Source organism: Acromyrmex echinatior, chromosome 6 (genome assembly GCF_024713525.1).
Source record: "Acromyrmex echinatior isolate Ae372 chromosome 6, ASM2471352v2, whole genome shotgun sequence".
In the NCBI taxonomy this organism is placed as follows: Eukaryota; Metazoa; Arthropoda; class Insecta; order Hymenoptera; family Formicidae; genus Acromyrmex; species Acromyrmex echinatior.
This window is the reverse complement of record NC_141857.1, coordinates 955536-975020: the sequence shown is the minus strand read 5'-3', so window position 1 is coordinate 975020 and position 19485 is coordinate 955536. Positions and strand designations below refer to the sequence as shown.

The 19485-nt window shown below is 33.0% G+C and overlaps 2 protein-coding genes across 5 annotated transcripts in view; both read right to left on the bottom strand.

The window, feature by feature from the left end:
• UbcE2H (ubiquitin conjugating enzyme E2H) overlaps window positions 1-10274 on the bottom strand; it is a 53356-nt gene extending 43082 nt beyond the window's left edge. Inside the window, exons 1-2 of one of the 4 annotated variants that reach the window (XM_011051242.2) lie at window positions 9803-10274; window positions 8832-9208 (exon numbers count right to left, since the gene is read on the bottom strand). In XM_011051242.2, coding sequence (XP_011049544.1) covers window positions 8832-8884 — 53 coding nt within the window. In that variant the 5' untranslated portion in view covers window positions 8885-9208; window positions 9803-10274. The remainder of the gene's footprint in view (window positions 1-8831; window positions 9209-9802) is intronic. The other 3 variants (XM_011051240.2, XM_011051244.2, XM_011051243.2) reach the window with 3 other exon arrangements.
• Window positions 10275-11684: 1410 nt separating this feature from the next.
• wls (Wnt ligand secretion mediator) lies at window positions 11685-18568 on the bottom strand. The gene is made up of 11 exons (XM_087407492.1): window positions 18255-18568; window positions 17139-17320; window positions 16947-17052; window positions 16766-16890; window positions 16518-16667; window positions 16243-16420; window positions 16015-16148; window positions 15681-15842; window positions 15354-15581; window positions 14972-15125; window positions 11685-14619 (listed from the first exon to the last, which is right to left on the bottom strand). The coding sequence occupies exons 1-11, from the start codon at window positions 18358-18360 to the stop codon at window positions 14519-14521; spliced, it is 1626 nt and encodes a 541-aa protein (XP_087263618.1). The 5' UTR covers window positions 18361-18568; the 3' UTR covers window positions 11685-14518.
• Window positions 18569-19485: the final 917 nt, after the last annotated feature.

The window sequence follows — 19485 nt, the reverse complement described above, 5'->3', positions numbered from 1 at the left end:
CATTCTACGCAGTTCCTAATGACTCATTCTTTATATTCATCGCAGATCGAGAAGTCCGCGATAACGTTCGGAGAATCGGGAAATGATCGATCAGGAACTCTTTGCTTGGCATTCATTAGTAACATCGTCATTTTCCGTGCCAACTCCGCGTTGCGTCGTATGGAAATATCAAAAGTGCACAAGGCCGCGTGTCGCGGTGATAATCTTAAAACGAATTAACCGTCTCGTTTAGTCGTAATCTCGAGAAAAGCAAATTAATACGCCATAGCGAAAGGGTTAACGAGCTCTGCCGAGCGCGACTTCGCGACCGAGGCACGATGCAAATTGGATTATCAAACCGCGCGATATTCCACCTGTTACGAATACTGGCACACCAACGGTATTACAGTAAAATTAGGTGCAATAAAATGGAGGTATATACACTGATTAAAGACCCGGTTTTCATTTGTTGGTTAATTTCTGGTTTGGCTTAACCTGATGACAATATAAAATCGCACTTTTCTATCTATCAATTATCAAACTGATGAGTTTTGTAGTGAATAACTTTTTAAGCACAATTATTTAACTTAATTTAAATTTAACCTGATAATAAAATTGATTATGTAAAAAATTGTGTTTTTCTAATTATGATTATAATTACAGGGTGGGCCATCTATTGGTACGTTTTTGAATTTCGTCGTATGGCAACACCGAACGAGCTACAGACCCGAAATTTTGACAGTTTATTAGTCATACCGTCCGCGGCACGAAACAACATGTTTTCTCTTGAAGAGCGTTTTGAAATTTTAAAAACTTATTTTCAAAGTCAGTGCTGTGTCGCCGAAACTGTACGAATTTTGAAAAGAAATATGGGTCGTGATAGAGCACCCACCGAAGGAGCTATACGCAAATTGGTGAGGAAAGTTCGTGAGAAAGGGATGTTAGTGGATGACATTATATTACGACTGTTTTGAGTGAAATTGGCGCCGAGGTAGTCCAAAATGTCATTAATAATTGGGGTGACCGAATGGCATACTGTAAGGCCAGTAGAGGGAGCCACATGAACGAAATCGTTTTTCATTCTTGACGCGGATACTTTTAGCTTCACAACAAAAAAAAAATTAATAAAAAATATCAATGTATGCTCATTTGATCGCATTTTTAAAAACGTACCAATAGATGGCCCACCCTGTACTAAACTGATGGTTTTGTAGTGATAACTTTGAGAGTTACTCACTACAAAATCATCAGTTTAATGATTAAACATAACTAGAAAAAAAAACAGAATTTTTACATCATCGTCAAGTTAAAGTTCGTTTTTACAATATACGATTACCTAAAGATTAAAGGTCATCAAGAGATTCATTAATGAAATTTATTCATGAATGAAATTTCTTGGTAATCTTTAATCTTCAGGTAACCATATACTGTGAAAACGGGCCTAAGTGAGGTTAAATCTAAAGGAATACGATAGTGCTCGCTGCGCTTATGGCTTAGAGACACTACCGTGTTTCCTGAAACCACAAGTTAACCAGAAAATGAGAAACCGTGCCTAAAAGTTATTTACTATACAAAACCATCTTAAGTTTTATGATTAATCATAGCTAAAAAAATCATTTTTACATTATCATCAGGTTAAGTCTAATTAAAAGTTAACCAGAGAGTGAGAAACTGGACCAAAAGTTACCAGTATGAAACTATCGGTTTAACAATTAATCATAGAGTTAGAAAAACTTTTTTAACAATTCTTACGTTATCATCAAATTAAGTGAGATTATGTAAGCCTAAACTAAGTTGATCAGATAATGAAAATGGGACCTGAAAGGTCCATTCTACGTGCGAGAATAATCTCAAGCGTGCTCGGTGTCACGATACTGAGTTACGCATCTCACAGAGATATCTCGTGGCCTGAGAAACGGAGAAACGTTAGTGTTATTTAACACGTAACAACGCGCAGCTAGAACAGAATCTCATAAAATTTCTCGAAACTTTGGCTTTCGTTCGCCAATCTGGACTCGATTAAATTAATTCCGTGGATGGTAAACAACGATACTATCAAATTATATTATAATAATAAAATTCGTAAGAGATATCTTTGGCAATTCGTATAAGAAGATCTGTAAAAGATTCTACATCAGTCTCTTTAAAATTAAGATATTCACTTTCACTCGTAGCTAGTCGCTTCTAGGAAAAAATATAAGTAAATGGATTTAATACCATGTTTATGTTAATTTTTACCGTTTTGTTATCGACATCAACGTCGTGTGGATTTAATATCATGAATTTTAGATAACAAACGCTGCAGAAATAACGATCGAAACAGATAGTCAAAATTGAACATTGTAAAGAAATATGAGTGTGGCTTTAACACTATACAGTGTTTACATAATTCTCATCGTGTTAGTTTATATCAATACCAAAATGATGTCGGTAACACCATTTAAATCTTAAAACTTCAGTTTTAAATTTACATCATGTTGATGTTAATATAAACATCACAATAAAAATTATATAAACACCATGTGGTATTAAATCCACACCAGATTTCTATTAATACAGTGGATTTAAAATTGAAAATCAATTCTTTTATCAAATGCACATCATGTCGGTGTTGATATAAACTAAGATTGGCAAAATGTTTGAAACATATTTTTAATGATTTAAAACATGCTTAATTGATGTTTTAAATATGTTTTCTATAATATTATTTACACAGCATGTATAAATAACTAAAACATGCTTAAAAATAACACAATGTTTTGTTCTTTAAAAAAAAAAAAAATGTTATTTTTTGCCAGCCCTAATAAACATCAGTACGACGAGAATTATATATGGTGTTAAATCAACACTCGTATTTTTTAAAGTAAATTCAATTCTGACGCTATCTTCGCTTCGACCGTAATCGCTATTTCAAAGCCTGTTACGTTGCATTTTTTTCCTCCCTGTATCTATATCTCACGTGTTATGTCTCGACAATGTAATATGGCACGCCGGGACGTGTGAACGTATCGCGCAGTTAGCCTTGCTCGCTCGCTCGCTCGCTCGCTCCCGCTGCCACGAGATAATTCTGCCCGGTACGATAATTAAACGCACGATGTGTTTCTCGAGGCGCGTATCGATTCGCGTCGCGTCGGGTCCCCGTATATCTACCAGAGTGTCTCTCTCTTCCTCGGAACCCGCTCTATAATAATCCCCGAAGCTCTCCACGAGGAGTGACCTTCGAACCCGCGCGTCGCGTTTATCGCGATGAATAAAAGTATTATATTACCGACACGCGCGCTATCATTCGCGCCACGCGCGTAAAAAATCCAGTAAACGTATTGTAAAAGAAAGAGGGAATGAAACCGAGAGAAGAGGTCTTATCGAGGAATTATCGAGAATCGAAGATGCGACGCATTTTCCTTTTTTTTTTTTTTTTCGTCGACTGCGTGAAAGAGTACGGCGTATCGTGAGATTACCGAGAAATGAACAAGAAATGTCGATTACAGGACAGCACTTTGGCGTTAATTAAACTTTCTTTCTTCTCTGTCTGCGTTATCTCTCGAGCGCATCGGATGGTTAATCGCTCGCTCTTTGTGGAAGAAAAGGGATCTAAGCGGTAACCTATCAGACTCCCCGTTAGTTTACGCGCAAAGAATCCCTCTTTTTTTTTTCATCTTTCTCTTTCAAGTTTATACGGAAAGAACGGTCTTGCTAAAGTATCTAGAAAAGCTACAAATCTGAAAACAATTTTATTAGTTCAAATAATTATGTAGAATGCTAATCAAGTTGTCAAAGTGTCGAAATTTTTTGCATCATTGCTTATACATCATGTATGATTATACTCCTTTAATGGTAATGAATTTTTAGAAATATCCGGGAAGATGGGGTCTTAAATCTTTAACAGACAATATGCGTGTCTAAGGCCTGTTTACGTAATATACGGTTACTTAAAGATTAAATGTTACCAGAAAATTCATGAATGAATTTCATTGACGAATCTCTTGTTGGTAACATTTAATTTTTAGATATCGTACATTGAAATCGAGCTTAAGATATGAAAAGATTTTCTAGAGATCTTCTATAATGTCTATCTTTATAATGTCTTTTACAAATATTGTTTAGAATCTGAACAATGTGTGTTGTCTTGTCGTCTGAGTTTGTTTTGTTCATTCACCTGATCAATATACAAAATGGATAAAAAAAATAAATAATCTAAAACTTATTTATAGATAAGAAATATAATAAAGTTTATTAACTGATTTTAAATAATTACAATAAAACAAACGTTCTGAACAACTAACAAAGTCATGAGTCGCAACTCTGATGTCACAAAAAGTTATTTTGACGGTCTAATAAAATCATTTTAAGATCTGTATTTAGGTACTAATTTTTTAGATACTTCAACAACATTGTTCTTTCTGTGCAGCAATAGGCACATTGAATGAGATAGCCATGTTTCGTGATAACATTGCAAATCCAACATTTCCAATGTTTTTATGTAATAAGTAAAATCCAATGTTTCCAAGTTAGAATAAGTATTTTCATACATGAATATATACTATGTGCGTGATTTCATTTTCGATATATAAAAATAACACTACATTACACATTATATTTTAAATATGTAAATCCATTTACGTAGTATAGTATAGTTTTACATGGAAAATTAAATCACACAAAAAGATCGGTTTTGCTAGAATATCTAAAAATTTAGTTAAATACAAATCTGAAATAATTTTGTTTGAATCATCAAAATAATTATGCAGGATACTTAAACTGGTTATATACGTAATGCTTGTATCACACTAGTGATTGGAAATTATGTCTTTTACATTCGTGTTTGCGTCTCCTGACCAATTAGGAAAGATTACTGGCCAGCAATTCCTTTCTTCTGATGTCTTTATAGACATTAGAATGGTTGCGTTCAACAAAGAAAGCAGCTTTGCAACTATTGTAAAATTCTTTAATATGATTGGTTTATACATTTAGATCCAGTGAGGAATTAAATGCAAGACCAATCATATTAAAGAATTTTATACAACAGTTGCAATATTAAAACTTTTTTGTAACATTGTCATCAACGTTTAAGCATTTTATATAATTATTTTAATGTTAAAATTATTTTCAGATCTGTATTTATAGCTAAATTTTTAGCTTATACTTTAGCAAAACTGTTCTTTTTAGTATATATGAAGGTATTTTATCACATACTTGGATTTACAATGAATCCAAGTGAAACTATCTATAACTGAATTATCAACGGATAATCACTAATATCAGTTCTAAGCATGCCATTAGTAATTACTGAATGAAACGTGGAATCCCTATCTAATATTATAGCTCTAATTAACCTTACTTTAGTAATATAAATTCAATGTATATGATATTGGAAAATTGAAACTGACATGCAAATAACGATATTTTAATTATATAATGTTGTACACATTTCCTTTCTTTTTCAGTTGAATTTCAGTTGAAACTGATTATCCAGTGTCAAGTATATGCCACTAGATAAATCAATTATCCACTGATTCAGATTTAGAGAGAAAAAAAAAATATCCAAAAGATATCTATATTGGAGCAGCCCGATGACTCGTCGACAGTCACGATAAAAATTCTCCCGTCGCCAATCGGAGTCGACAGAAAGTTCGCCGATGTGACTGACCTTCGCAAATCCCGTCGCTGAAAATGCGACCGCCGTCGCGTTTTCGTCGCCGTTGCATGACGAACCGTATGCGAAATACATATCGACCCGTGTTAATACGTGCGTCAGTGCGGCGCGATTCAGCTGGTGAATATATAGAGACTGTCGTCGACCGCTTTATTTTTACGCGCGTGCTAAAGACGCTCTGTCACTTCGTCCGTCTTGCTTCGAATTCGCCGTGTACGACGGACGAGTGTGACGTCTCAATTAACGTTCTCCGCTGTCCGCCACTCTCTTTCTGTAGCCACTCTTTCTGTCTTTTTCTCTTTTTGTCTCCGTAGTTCTGAATTCCTTTTCGAGGGGACCACGGAATTCGGGGCGAGTTTCGAATGAAGACTCGAGAGATCTCTTTTCGAGAGTGGCGCTCTATTTGTAGAACAGGGAACAAAAAGGGAGTAAAGCAAGAAAAAATAAAGAGATATAGAGAGAAATAGATAAAGATATAAAAGATGAAAGAGGAAGGAAAAACGAAGAATAGAAGAGCCATCATGCTGAGATTCCTGTATCCGAACTCTCAGTCTCTCTTGTGTTCTCCTCGGTTGCATCGTAATAATCAACGTTATGAAAGTATTATTCACGCATACTATAAGAACAAAGAGACAAAGAAAGCTTCGTTTGAACTAGAGACCTTATCATTGAGAGAACAAATTTTAATAAATATTTTTAACTATAATTCCATTATTAATGCAATTATTTTATAATGTGATTATTAATGTAATTATATTATTAATATCACTTAGAACATGTGAATACACAACTAATTAGGAATTTTTCTTATCAGTTGTATAATTACATATTAGTGTAATTACATTACATGATATTATAATTGTTACTGCTATAGTAAATAATGTTCTACAATAGTTCTATCAACAAATATATATAGCTGGCAAAAGTGACTATATAATGAAAGTTATTATTATCAAAGTATTACAAAAACAATTACTATAAATTATATAAGTTAAATATTTTTGAGACCATATCACAGATATTAAAATAAATCTAGAGTGGGTTAAATCTATTAAATTTAACCTAATTTAATAGGAGCAGTGATGATATAGCGGTTTTCACTGGCAGAATTCGTGTACATTAAAGCTGTACACTAATCTGAATGTAAAAGTGAAATATCTCAATTAATAAAATACTCAATGTATATTTTATCAAATAGCAGAATAAAATGCATTGAGGATTTAGCGGTTTAATTCGTTTCTATATTTTTATTAAACGTACATTTATACGTCGATTTATATACAACGGCTTTAAAGTGCACTGACAATGAGTGCGCGCCAGCTTTGTCAGTGAAAAACGCTATATCATCACTGCTCCTATTAAATATATTGTTAATTTATACTAAAACGATAGTTAAATTTAACATTGTAAATTTAATAGTACACGGTTGTCAAAATATTTAATTAAAATATTTAATTAAATTGCGTCGTAAGATCTCTAGTTCGAACGAAATAATCGGCAGTTATCGGTGATATCGGCCGGGCACGAACCGCGTGATTATTTCACAAATAAATAACAAAGGCAGGTGTAAACGAGATGTCTTCGAAAGCACGATGGGGAGGGAGTCGGAGGGACAGAGAGAAAGAGAGCGCGAAAGAGAGAGGGAGGGAAAACAAAAGGAGTAGCGAACGTGAGCGAGCGAGCGAGCGGGACGACACGCTCGCTCACGCTCGTCCACGCACGAACGAACGCATACGCGCAAGCGCCTACGAGTCAGCTGGTTAAAAACAGCTGTGGCCGAAACGTCGACAAAGCGGACGATTTCGAGACGGGTTAAATGTCCGCCGTGCGATAATAAATGTACGCAGGCGAGTTTTTCTTTCCCAACGTCTAACTCGCTACTCTCGCGAGTTCTCACCGGCAATCGCAGGCAATAAATGCCGATTATCACGGCGATTATTGTTCTCGATAAGCGAGCCAGCGATTGGATTCGCTACATGCACGCACACATTTACAACGTTGGGTACAGAGCGCTGGAAAAAAAATGATGGACGAGCTTCGAAGTTGATAGTTAAAAGACGGGAGGCAGACAAGAGTTTTTTTTTAATTTCAATAAAAGTTTAGTAATCTATAAAGAAAAATAAAATGGAAAAAGGTTTTTTATCTTCTAATGAAATCGCTTTTCTTTATAGATGTCCTTGGTCGAATTCTTAAATTTTTATGAAACTTTAGTGGTCTACAAAAAATGATCGAAAACATTTGATTTTTAATGAAATCATTATTCTTTATAGACTTTAAGTTGAATCTTTATTTTCTATGTAACTTTAATCTACGAAAAACGATCGATGTTTAATAGAAACATTTCAATCTTTTTAATGAAATCATTATTCTTAAATATTCATAATTTTTTCGTCGATACAGATTTATTTATCATCTGTTTAATAGTAATTTAAAAAAGAAACAGGGGAAAAATTTTCCACAAATAGACTCCTAAAAGACTCCTAAAAGACTTTTAAATTATTGTCTAAACAAAAACAACTAACGAATTCTTATCTTTCTGTTTACATCAACTAGAACGTTAATAGAAAGGAATTTAAACGACGGTCGATCGTGCCTACACTGGGTGTCAAAATTAGAAAATTGCGAAACTAGATAAGTATTACAACAATTACTCCAAGAAAGAAACGTCGATTTTCCACCCAGTATCAGATCAACGCAAAAGGTTCGTCGCATTCGTGAAATGAATACGAAAACAAAACATCAACACAGAATCGAGGTAAATCATTTCTGACTGTGTGGCATGCTCCTTTTCTCATTCGGAAAGAAATGTTTTCAATCTCCTCTTCACAAAGGAAACTCCAGTTCTCTATCATCATTCAATAAAACAGAGCTCGGTGGAAGGATGTCAAACCTTTTGCGTCGATCCGATAGACCAAAAGGGTTCCACCGCAAACGAGAAGTCTACTCGCGCGTGGCTTTTCAGCACCCTGTATAAAACACACGCATGAAGGCAGGCAGGCAGGCAGACAGACAGGCAGGCACATACATACACGCACGGAGAGACGCGCGCGTGCAAAGAGGAGGCGCATTCGCGAGTCGCTCTCACGTGTGCGCCGCCAGTACACAACATAGGTATAGAATCGCACGAGGTACTTATCGGACGCAGCATAGAGGAAGGGGGGAAGTGGGGGCCTTTCATAAAGCAGCTCTCCAAGGATACAGTTTGATAACGTCCGTGTCCATGCGTCGCTTGCCGGCGCTGGGGGACGACATATTTATCGGTGCTGCTCGCTCGTCGGCGGTGCTGAGTTCGGCAGGGGCCCTTCCTCGCCCCGCGGCGCTCCTGGTAGCGTCCTCCACCACTACCTCTCCTTCCGCCGCCTCCTACCGCTGCGCGTGGATCAGCTGAGCCCGACAGGCACTCCGTCGTGCCCCGGGAGGGCCCTCTGGACAAACGCCTCGTCAATTATCCTTCTTCAGCGAAGGAACAATTATCCTTCTTCAGCGGCCAACTCCTCACGGCCCCGTACTTCGGCACTCCGGTGACGCGCACTTCTGTCTCCAACGTTAATGTAAACCGAGCTTATATTCAGCGCACTGAACGACCGAAAGAGACAGAAAGAGTGAACAGAGAAAGAGAGAGAGCGTTAGTAGCGAAGAAGGGAGTGCAAAGGGAGGGTATACGAAAGGGGAGGAGGAGAGAGAAAGAGAGAGAGAGAGAGAGAGAGAGAGAGATGCACACGGACGTTGCGCGACGAACGAAGAGAAGGAAAAGAGATAAGAAAAAAATAAAGACGGCACGCTCGTAAACGCAAACAATCAACCAGTCGATCGACAGATCCCTTCCTCGGAGGCTCGTCCTGATGAAGGGCGAGTAACGCGAGATGAGATTCGCGAACGATCGACTTCGATTCGACGCGGGTGAACGCGATGTGGAACAATCCGCCGCGAGGTGAAAACTGCGTTCGTCCGAACGCTGCGCTGCGTTGCGTCCGTCTTTCTTTTCTTCCTTTCTTCGTTTCCCTCCTCCACGAAGCGCGCTGTGAGCGTCGCGTGTGCGTCCTCTCTCTCTTTCTCTCTCTCGCTCTCTCTCTCTTTCTCTGTCGTTGTATATGTGTATATAAACGATTCGTGCGTCTCTTTCTCTCTCCCCTCGCTCTTTGCCCGTGGAAGAAAGATCTCAAGTACTACCAGAGACGAGAAGAATCGTTCACCTTCTCTTTTAAAGGGTCACCTCCTGCTCCAAGTACTCCTTCTCGCGCGGACCAGGCCAAGGAAGCCACAGGGAGGCTAGAGGATCATTTCGTCAACGTTGTCGATGACGAGATCGTCGCGCACGTCAACTGCCCGTGTTCCTCTCACTCGCGGGTCGCTTTCTTTCTCTCTCTTTTTCTCTCTCTCTCTCTTTTCTTTTCCTGGCTCGCGTGCGCGTACACACGGAAAAAACCGTCCCCGTCCTCCTGCCAGAGAGAGAGCCTAACGCCAACCGCCGTCACGTAAACGCCTGTTCCTTCTCTCTCTCTCTCTTTCTCTCGCGCGCGCGCTCCCTCTCTCTCTCTCTCTCTCACTCTCTCGTGCAACCCGCGACCTGTCAATCCACGATCTTCGCCACCATCTGATTGCGTTCTCGTCGCTTGCACACTGGACTCTCCTGGCTCAACCGATGCTGCTGCCTCCGACGAGCGACGACAGCAGCGCTCAGCGCATGCGCACCATTTCTTTGCGAAAATCTCTCGAGCTTCTCGAGTAAAGTTATCCACGAATTTGCGAGCGAATATATAACGCGTCGCCATTTTCCATCGCTAGCCGTGCGGCGGGTATTTTAATTCTTATAACCCGAATTTTGAAATCACATGTTAATATTCTAGTTTACATTCTGTACTTGATACGAGTACTAATTAGTAATTTTCTATTGAATTCTCTTAATTTTCGAAAAATGATTGATTGAAAATTTATACCTTTCATATAAAAATGAATTATATATACATGAAGCAATTTAATAAGGTCTATACAATAACACAATTTTACAGCTTAAATTAAAAATTGCTCATTATATCTTAATTATTTTTTAAAAATATATCTATTGAAAGAATTTTTTGTCCAGATTTTAAATCTCCGCCAAATTTTTTGTATTATTTTTTAATACAATATAAAAAAATCTGTCATTTTTTCATAATTTTTATACTTTGTTAAAAAACGTATAATAAATCTTTAATATGAATGGTTTATTTATTAAAATTTAATGAAGAACTAAGAATCTATCATATTAGAGAAATCTCTTAATTATTAAAAAAATTCTTTAATTTTTAAAATTTTTTAATCTCTCAATTTTTTTTATCTCTATTAAAGAATCTACAAATAGTTACAAAATTCTTTAATTAATATAATTGATCTTGCCCATAGTTCCTTATTAGATCTAAATGTATAAACCAATTATATTTAAGAATTTTACAACAGTTGCAAAGCTGCTTTCTCGGCTAAAAGCAACCATTGTCACACGGAAAGAATGATTTTGCTGAAGCAAATTTGGTTAAAATAGATCATCAAAGAGTGATTACTCAAGCATGATAAACAATGCTACAAAATAAGTTTTGACATTCTAACAACCTCCATAAATTTGAACATTCATAATTATTTTAACGTCCAAACGAAATTATTTTCAAATCTGTATTTAGCTAAATTTTTAGATATCTCAGCGAAATTATCCTTTTGCTTAAATGCTTAAACATGTCTCACTACTCATTGGAATCTACGCTGAAGATTGCGAATTAAAGATTAGAATTTGACTAGTCAGATAATTTTAATTTTAATGTTTTATTCTGATTGGCTGAATTCTAATCTTCAATTCGTAATCCTCAGTCTCCAATGTGTAGTGTGACACGTGCTTTAAATGTTCTACTTAATTATTTTGCTGATCCAACGCAATTATTTTCAGATCTGTACTAAATTTTTTAATATCTCAACAAAACCTTTTCAACAAAAAACCTTCTTTCTGCGTATTTTTCAATGTTCCTTTCGGTACTTGAATATAGGATAGATGTTTATTTCATTAAATTTGTCATGTCGCGCAAAATGACTACAACAGATTCGTTTATTTAAAAAGTGTATAAAAATTATATAAAAATGTTATGAATGCAAAGCGATTATCGTCGAGATTATAAATATTTATAAATACAATTGCTTTCGATATAATACATAACTTCATTTCTTTTACATAACGACGAAATGGTATTATCACTGAAACCATTAGAAAATCTTGAACTAATGATTGAGTCACTACTCGATTAATAACATGAACTAATTATTTTTATAAAGGTAAAAAATAATCTTCTGTAAATCTCCGCTTGTGTATGTCTAGTTTAAATATCGCTACATTATTTGATTAATATTCACTAGCATGAAGACAGCATACGGAGAAAAACTTTATTGCACCTTACTTGTAAAACGCTATTTTATGGTCAGTGCCTATATAATAAGTACTACATTAAATGTCGATATTATATGTTAAGTACACACATTTATCTAAAAAATATTATTAAACGGTTCCTGATCTAATTTTGAATAACAGATTCATGCAAAAGTTCATTATGCCTTGTATTCCGTAGCGTATCTAAAGTGAAAGACTTGTATTAATACTTTATATATATATATATATATATATATATATATATATATATAAAACAATGTATATAATAAAAAACTGACCTTATTGAATAGCAGACTTAAGTAAGTTGGCACATACTTTCTGTACGAAATTGTTACTTTCAAAATGCATGCCGTGGTAAATCATGAATATAAACTCTTAGTGTTATCAATCATGATCAATACGATTGTTACAAATGATAGATGAATGCCCAATAATGATATGTATGTAATATATAATGTATATGATGTAGTAAGATATTATACGAGACTTCTTTATAATTCGAATTACAAAGTAAAAATTAAGTACGTTCTCTCTCTTTCTCTCTCTCTCTCTCTCTCTCTCTCTCTCTCTCTCTCTCTCTTCTCTTACGCATTTTACTGACATATATATGACAAGTAAATAGGAGAAATATATTCTTGAATTTAGTATAAATTCATCATCTAGATCTTTTCTTTATGTTGCTGATTAATTGCAACAAATCTTTTACATAAACACATCTAATATTTATAAGATTGAAATGGAATGCTGTAATATCTTCAAATTTGCAATGATTTAAGTAAAAATAATTAACTGTAAATTTGTATAATAGTTACAGAATTTTTATATTAACAGACAAGTCGCATAAAAAATGATTAGAATAGTACAGGAATACTATCGCTACTATATGCATATAATACTGAAAAATATTATAAAAATTTTATATGTAAAAAACATGCCAAAAAATCTTTAATCTAATTTCTCAATATAAGAATTTCATTGATTTATCAGCAGATAAAATATATTTTATCCATTAATAGAAACATTATAGAATTCTATGCGCAATATAATAATACATCCATATAATACTGTGTAAATTCTATTCAGTTATAAATTAGTTGTTGTTTACTACATCTGACGTTACCCAGAAGATATTGAGGTCTTGAAGATATTTAAAAAAATATCTCATCAACAATCTCTTCAAGATATTTCCAAAATATCTTTAAGATATTTATATTAGAAATATCAAAGATATCTAAATGATTTCTCTTAAAAAATATCTTAGTATTCATATAAGTCGATTCTTATTTCAAGATCATTTTAAGTAATATCTTAATCTTTTTGTATCACGAATTTTTATGAGACCAATTTTTTTAAAACTTTGTATCCAAACATTTTTTAAATCATTGTTTACGATCAGAAGTCAGAATTTTATAATTTAAGTCGATCCAATATGGCAAACTAATAATTCAAATATATAACTTTTAGTATAATATTTAGTAAAGTATTTCATTATTTATAAAAATTAATTATTTAATAAATTATTTAATTATTTAATATAATTATTTAATAAAAGCTAAAATATCCAAAAACTAAGTTTTAAAACAATAAGACTATTTTTTCATAAAATTATCGCTATTTTCAAATAATTTGTAATATGTCAAAATCAGTTTTCATATCAATGCTATAATAAAGTCATGTAGCAAAAAAAATTGGAAAAATGTCATAATACTGTATCCTTCATCAAGATATCGATTAGAAATGCTACAAAGATATTTTAAATAAAATCTTTTTAGATATCTTTTAGATAATCTTTCAGATATCTTTTTAAAAATATTTTGAATTTTTTATATCTTTAAGCTCTCGGTAATTTCTGAGCAAAGTCATTTCATCTTATTTGCATGTAAAACATTTAATTTGATTGTCATTTATACAATATTTTCCTAAATTTACATAAGCACATATATAGAAAATATTAGTATAACAATGTTTTTATGTCAAAGAGATGTTATATTAAAATAACATGATTACATTTATTGTTTTTTGTTCTAATACTTTTTGGATCGCATTTTTGAGTATGCGATTTTAATTATTACATTTATATATTTATGTTGTGTTACGCTATAAATTTTTGTAAATGGTATAAAAAGCAGGTCTATTAAATTCGTTCCAAAATTTGTGCTTTTGACATATCAACGAATATGAAGATGAAATGACTTGTGTATATATTTTCTTATTATATAGATAATACTATAAATAGGTATATAAAAACATATAAAAAAACATTGGAAGCAATAAATAATTAAATTTGGCATATAAAAAGTATGTTATTGTAGGAGTATTATCAGTCATTTTCTAATAAATAGTGAAAAATCTAAGTACAGTTCTACTTACAAGTTCTACATATAACAAAGTTATATGTACTAAAAATTAAGTACATTAAGTATTAAGTTTGCCGTGTTATCCTATTTCTTACAAAATATACATAAAGAGAAATATGTACTTTACTCTACTGCTGTTTTTCGTGCAAATGCAGTCAGCGATAGCATCTCATTAGGATCAGTTGGCAAGGGGGAAAATTCGATTTCTTCACTAATACTATTCTCTGAAAAGTAAAATAATTTAATTTATTGCTTGATGCAAATCGGCAGAATTTGACAAAATTTAAAATAATATATACAATATATAGGGTGTCCTTAAAATTTGGTATCACCCATCCTGAGCAGATAGAGCATACTAAACCGAAAAATTATTGAAAGTAAAAAGAGTAAAAAATTATTGAAGAACGATATTTAGTGACTTTTAATAATTAATATCTCGTTAACCATTGTTAAAATTGCAAAATGGTACAGGACTTTTCGACTCAGTTCAGTCCGCTCTATCTGCTCAGGATGGGTGATGCCGAATTTTAGGAACATCCTGTATAAGAGAAAATAAATATGTATGTTTCTATTTACCAGATGGTTCGATTGGCCATTGCTTATGAGAAGGCGCGTACAGACATAATAATGCAATGATATAAATATTCCACATTCCATATACTCCGGTGAAAAAGGCAGAAGTCATTTCCAATTGTAAATCTTCGTCCCATTTCCACTGACCTTCTGCAACCTACCCCAGAAACATCATATACCATTTAACATAATTTTAAAAACAACGTTAAATACAATTAATTGTATATAATTATTAGGTGTTGGAATTAATTCGTAGCGTTTTACAAGTGATGGGAAGTACTTTCATTAATGTATTTTTTAATGCTCATGTGAAATAAATAACATTCTTTCATTAAAAACGCTACGAATTAATTCCAACACCTAATAAAACGTATCGACTTCTTACCTGTCCAAGTATAAAACCAATAACAGTTAATGACGCGCATAACAGCGTGGCAATCATTAAAAATTTGAAACGATATATGATACCCTCATAATGCAGGCGTCGCGCTGAACTCATGCTAGGTAAAACGGCTCTCTTCGCGCTGATGTTCATAAATACTTTCCATATCATATAAGACAAAAACAATAGATATATTCCAGCCGATATGCCAGCCAGAATAATGAAAGATAGCTATAATTTCATTAAGGAAATTTTAATTTAGGAAATTATTTTATATTCTTTTCTTAAGAGAACTTTTTAAAGTGAAGACAAATAGTTTTGGAAGGATACTGCCAATTTTGTGCCAAGATCAGTGACCCAGATGGAATAGAAGGGATTTCTCAGTTGTACTCCACGCTCGCACATATCGAATACAAATAGTGAGAGGCAACCGGTACCTACTGCAGAAAGATGTCGCCAGTAACATTTTAATGAATTAGTTTGTTCGCCCTCCTAAAATATAAATAATTAAATTCAATATTTTGCAGTATTAAAAAAACAAAGATTTGTACATTAAAAAACTCTTACCTGAATCTAATGGAACCCAAGATGCGTGCATAGAATAAGAAAAGTACAAGTTAATGCTAATATAATGGTTGTAATAATTTTGAATAATAAAAAGTGCTCTTACCATTAAATGTTCACCAGCAAATACAAGCCAAAATGATAACAATGTTGCATAGAAAACTCCTTGCCGAATATCACCCAGTAGAAGCATAAATGGCATGTCATAAGCAAGTGTTAAATATTCCAGTGGCACTAAAAATGATATAATAATATTTTATAAATAATTGTGTAAATAAGAAATTTGAGAAATTATAAATCAAAATATTATAGAGCAATTAACACATACAATTTAAAAATGTTAAGGCAGAACCCAAAGCTAACAGCATGTACTCCAAGAGGGCAGGCGATCTGGATAGCATGTACACTCTTCTCCAATACCAAGCCAAAACAGCAAGTACTATTGGGAAATAAATGGTCTTTAGACTCACCCACACCTTTGTGAACCCACCATTTTGATTAATAGCCTAGATTAACAATGATATATCGGGTTAAATAATCTTTATCAAAATTAGAATTTCATTTATAATGTTATAATCAGAATTTTACATTCTATATACTTACGGTAAGCCATAAATCAACAACGTGTCCCAATCCTTGATTTTTATCAAGGTCAGAAGGAAGACGAATATTTAATAAGTAATAATCATGATACAGAGATCCCAATTCAAACAATGGCATAACGCTACAATTGTAATTATAGTGCTCCAGTGGCTGAAAGATTAGATATTTATAAATTAAAAATCTATATAGCTGTAATTACATGCAAAAAGTATTCACTATAATAATTCTATACAAGTAAATGTACCTACCTTGTCTATGCTACAGTCCAAAATTCTCTCCACAACAGAAGCAGCGTATGGTTTCCATGCATTATCTGGATCTCCCTTATTTCGATAAGCTAGCCGTGCATCTAATGTTATTTTCGTCCTAGGAGCTATAGAGAAAAACTTGTCAGAATTATAAAAGTTTTAACAGTAGTAAATACATTACCGATTTCAATCTGACTGGTATATGAAATATCCACTTGTAAAACGCCAATTAAATTTTGCTGCCACCTCGAGTAATCAAGTTGCATGCTGTTTCGAGGTACAGGCATCTGCAAAAAATTTATATGATTTTTAATTCAAAAATTCTTTTTATATAATTATCAATTTTATAAGTAAATAATTTTGTGAATTATACCTGGAATGTATATACAACTTGATAAGCCTGTTGAGTGTCCAAAGTGAAGTGATGCATATCAACAGATGTACAGGACCCTTCTCCTCTCGAGTAAAACCACGTATTTTCGTCATAAGACCCATTAATACTAACAACCTTGCACGGCGTACCAAGAATGTTCTGACTGCTGGCAGGTGTAGGTGCTAAACAAAAAACGTATATCATTTTATACTTCATATTTATCCATAGTTTATCTAAGATAATATTACATTTTATATTAATAAAAATAATAAGTATAGATGCTAAAAAACGTATATCATTATATATTTTATATCCATCTAAAATTTATTTAAAAGATAATGTATATTTCCTATAAAATATTTATAAATATTTATAAGACTTATTTGAAATAGTTTTTAAATATTTTTGTGATCTTAGATTGCATAGATCATAAACATTTATTGTAAATATTATAAAATACTTATTGTAAATATTGGTACATATATATTTGATATACATCTTTATATACGTACGTAATCCTAAGTCTCCAAAACGTTTTATTTTATTATATAGTGTATAAAATTACAAATAAAATTTTATTCTAAATATTGACAAAAATTATAGATCGTCTAAAAATCTAATCGTCTAAAATGAACTCAACTATGTTTAAAAAAATGCGAATAGGAAAAAGAATTCAACACAATATTATTGTAATATATTATAATATACCTCTTTATCTGTGTAATCCCGAATCTTCAAATCTTCACATTTTATTTTGCGCAACATATAATAAAATAAAGAATTTTTCTATTCTAAATTTTGACAAAAATTATAAGTTGTTTAAAGCAAGCCTAAAATTTAATTATCCAAAGTAGACTTAACATGTGTTTAAAAAAATATAAATAGGAAATATATAAAAAAAATTCCAATATATTTCAAACAAACATAATCCCACAATTTTTATTTAAAACATTATTAACTTTTTATATATAAAAATAACTGTACTATGTAATAAAAAGAAAATGAGACACAGTATATTTACAATATCATATCTTATTGTAAATTTATTGTTACATAAATGATGATGATATTAGCGTGTCTAAGAATGCAAATACACGTGCGTGACGCTCCACTCACCGATCAAACCGCCTATCAGGAAGCAGACTATTTGCGCGATTATCAGAAGTATCACCAACACGGAGAGCTTCTTGCCGCTCAGGTTTTCAATTATAGTTCCCTGCATCTTGTCCGTTTTTATGCGCTACTTCGTTTCACCGTTATCGCAATTATCTCTGTCCTGCGATTTCGTCCGAGGAATTATCGGCATCCACCGACGCCGAGATACACACCGAACGAAATAACGCGAGATGCGAGTGATAATAGGCTTGCGTTCGCGAACCGGAGTCGCCGGAGTTCTTCAAAATGGAAGCCAGTGATGGGGAACTTGCGGCATACGCGAAATTTCGAATTTCGAGATATATCGAACTCTCGCGACGCCGACAACTTTTCGATCTCTCGGCGCCGCGAGACGTTCTTCTCGTTCGATTCTCGTTTATAGCGAGAGAAAAACCGAGTTAGCCGAGAAAAAAGCCTTTTGAGAGAGTGGATGCAAATGTGGACGTTTTATCACCTGACACCTTCATGTGCACAAAACGTTCACACTGGCTTGTCAAACTGTTTGTCCGACAAGAAATCAAAGAGGCTTTCGTGAGTTTATCCATTTTTATCAAACTATGTTTGAATTTTTAAATTGAGAATACATAATTTGTATAGAATAACTTCAAATTTTATCAAGGATTTTCTCGTAATTATTATATTTATTCAAAATCTAAAGTTTAAAATATTAGAATTGTTTGTACATCTTTCTGTAATGAATCATCACAATTTAAACATTAATTTTTTATCTTTTCTGTTGCGATTTTTGGATATGTTTTGCATAGAAATATTATTAAAATATACTTGCTGCTTTTTTATGTTTTTGTATTTTTTAAGTTAAGTTTAAACTATTCCAATTTTTAGTTATAATTTTGTAATGTATTGTTAGTAATTACTTAGACTTAGTAATTACTTAGACAATTCACTTTAGATTCAAAAATCTATTATAAAATCGGAATATATTTCTAACAAAAGATCTATCATAAAAAGATTTGTCTGGAATCAATTTGATTCTCATTATATTGTTAAACACAAAATCTAAGAGACACGTTTTTTTTAATATATTTTTATATTAATATTTTTATATATTTTTTAGATTATAGCTTAATCTCAAATTTAAGAGATGGAACACATACACAAATTTTTAAAATAATAGATATGGAATATCTATTTGTATAATATTAGATTTTTGAAAATGAAATATACAGTTTTT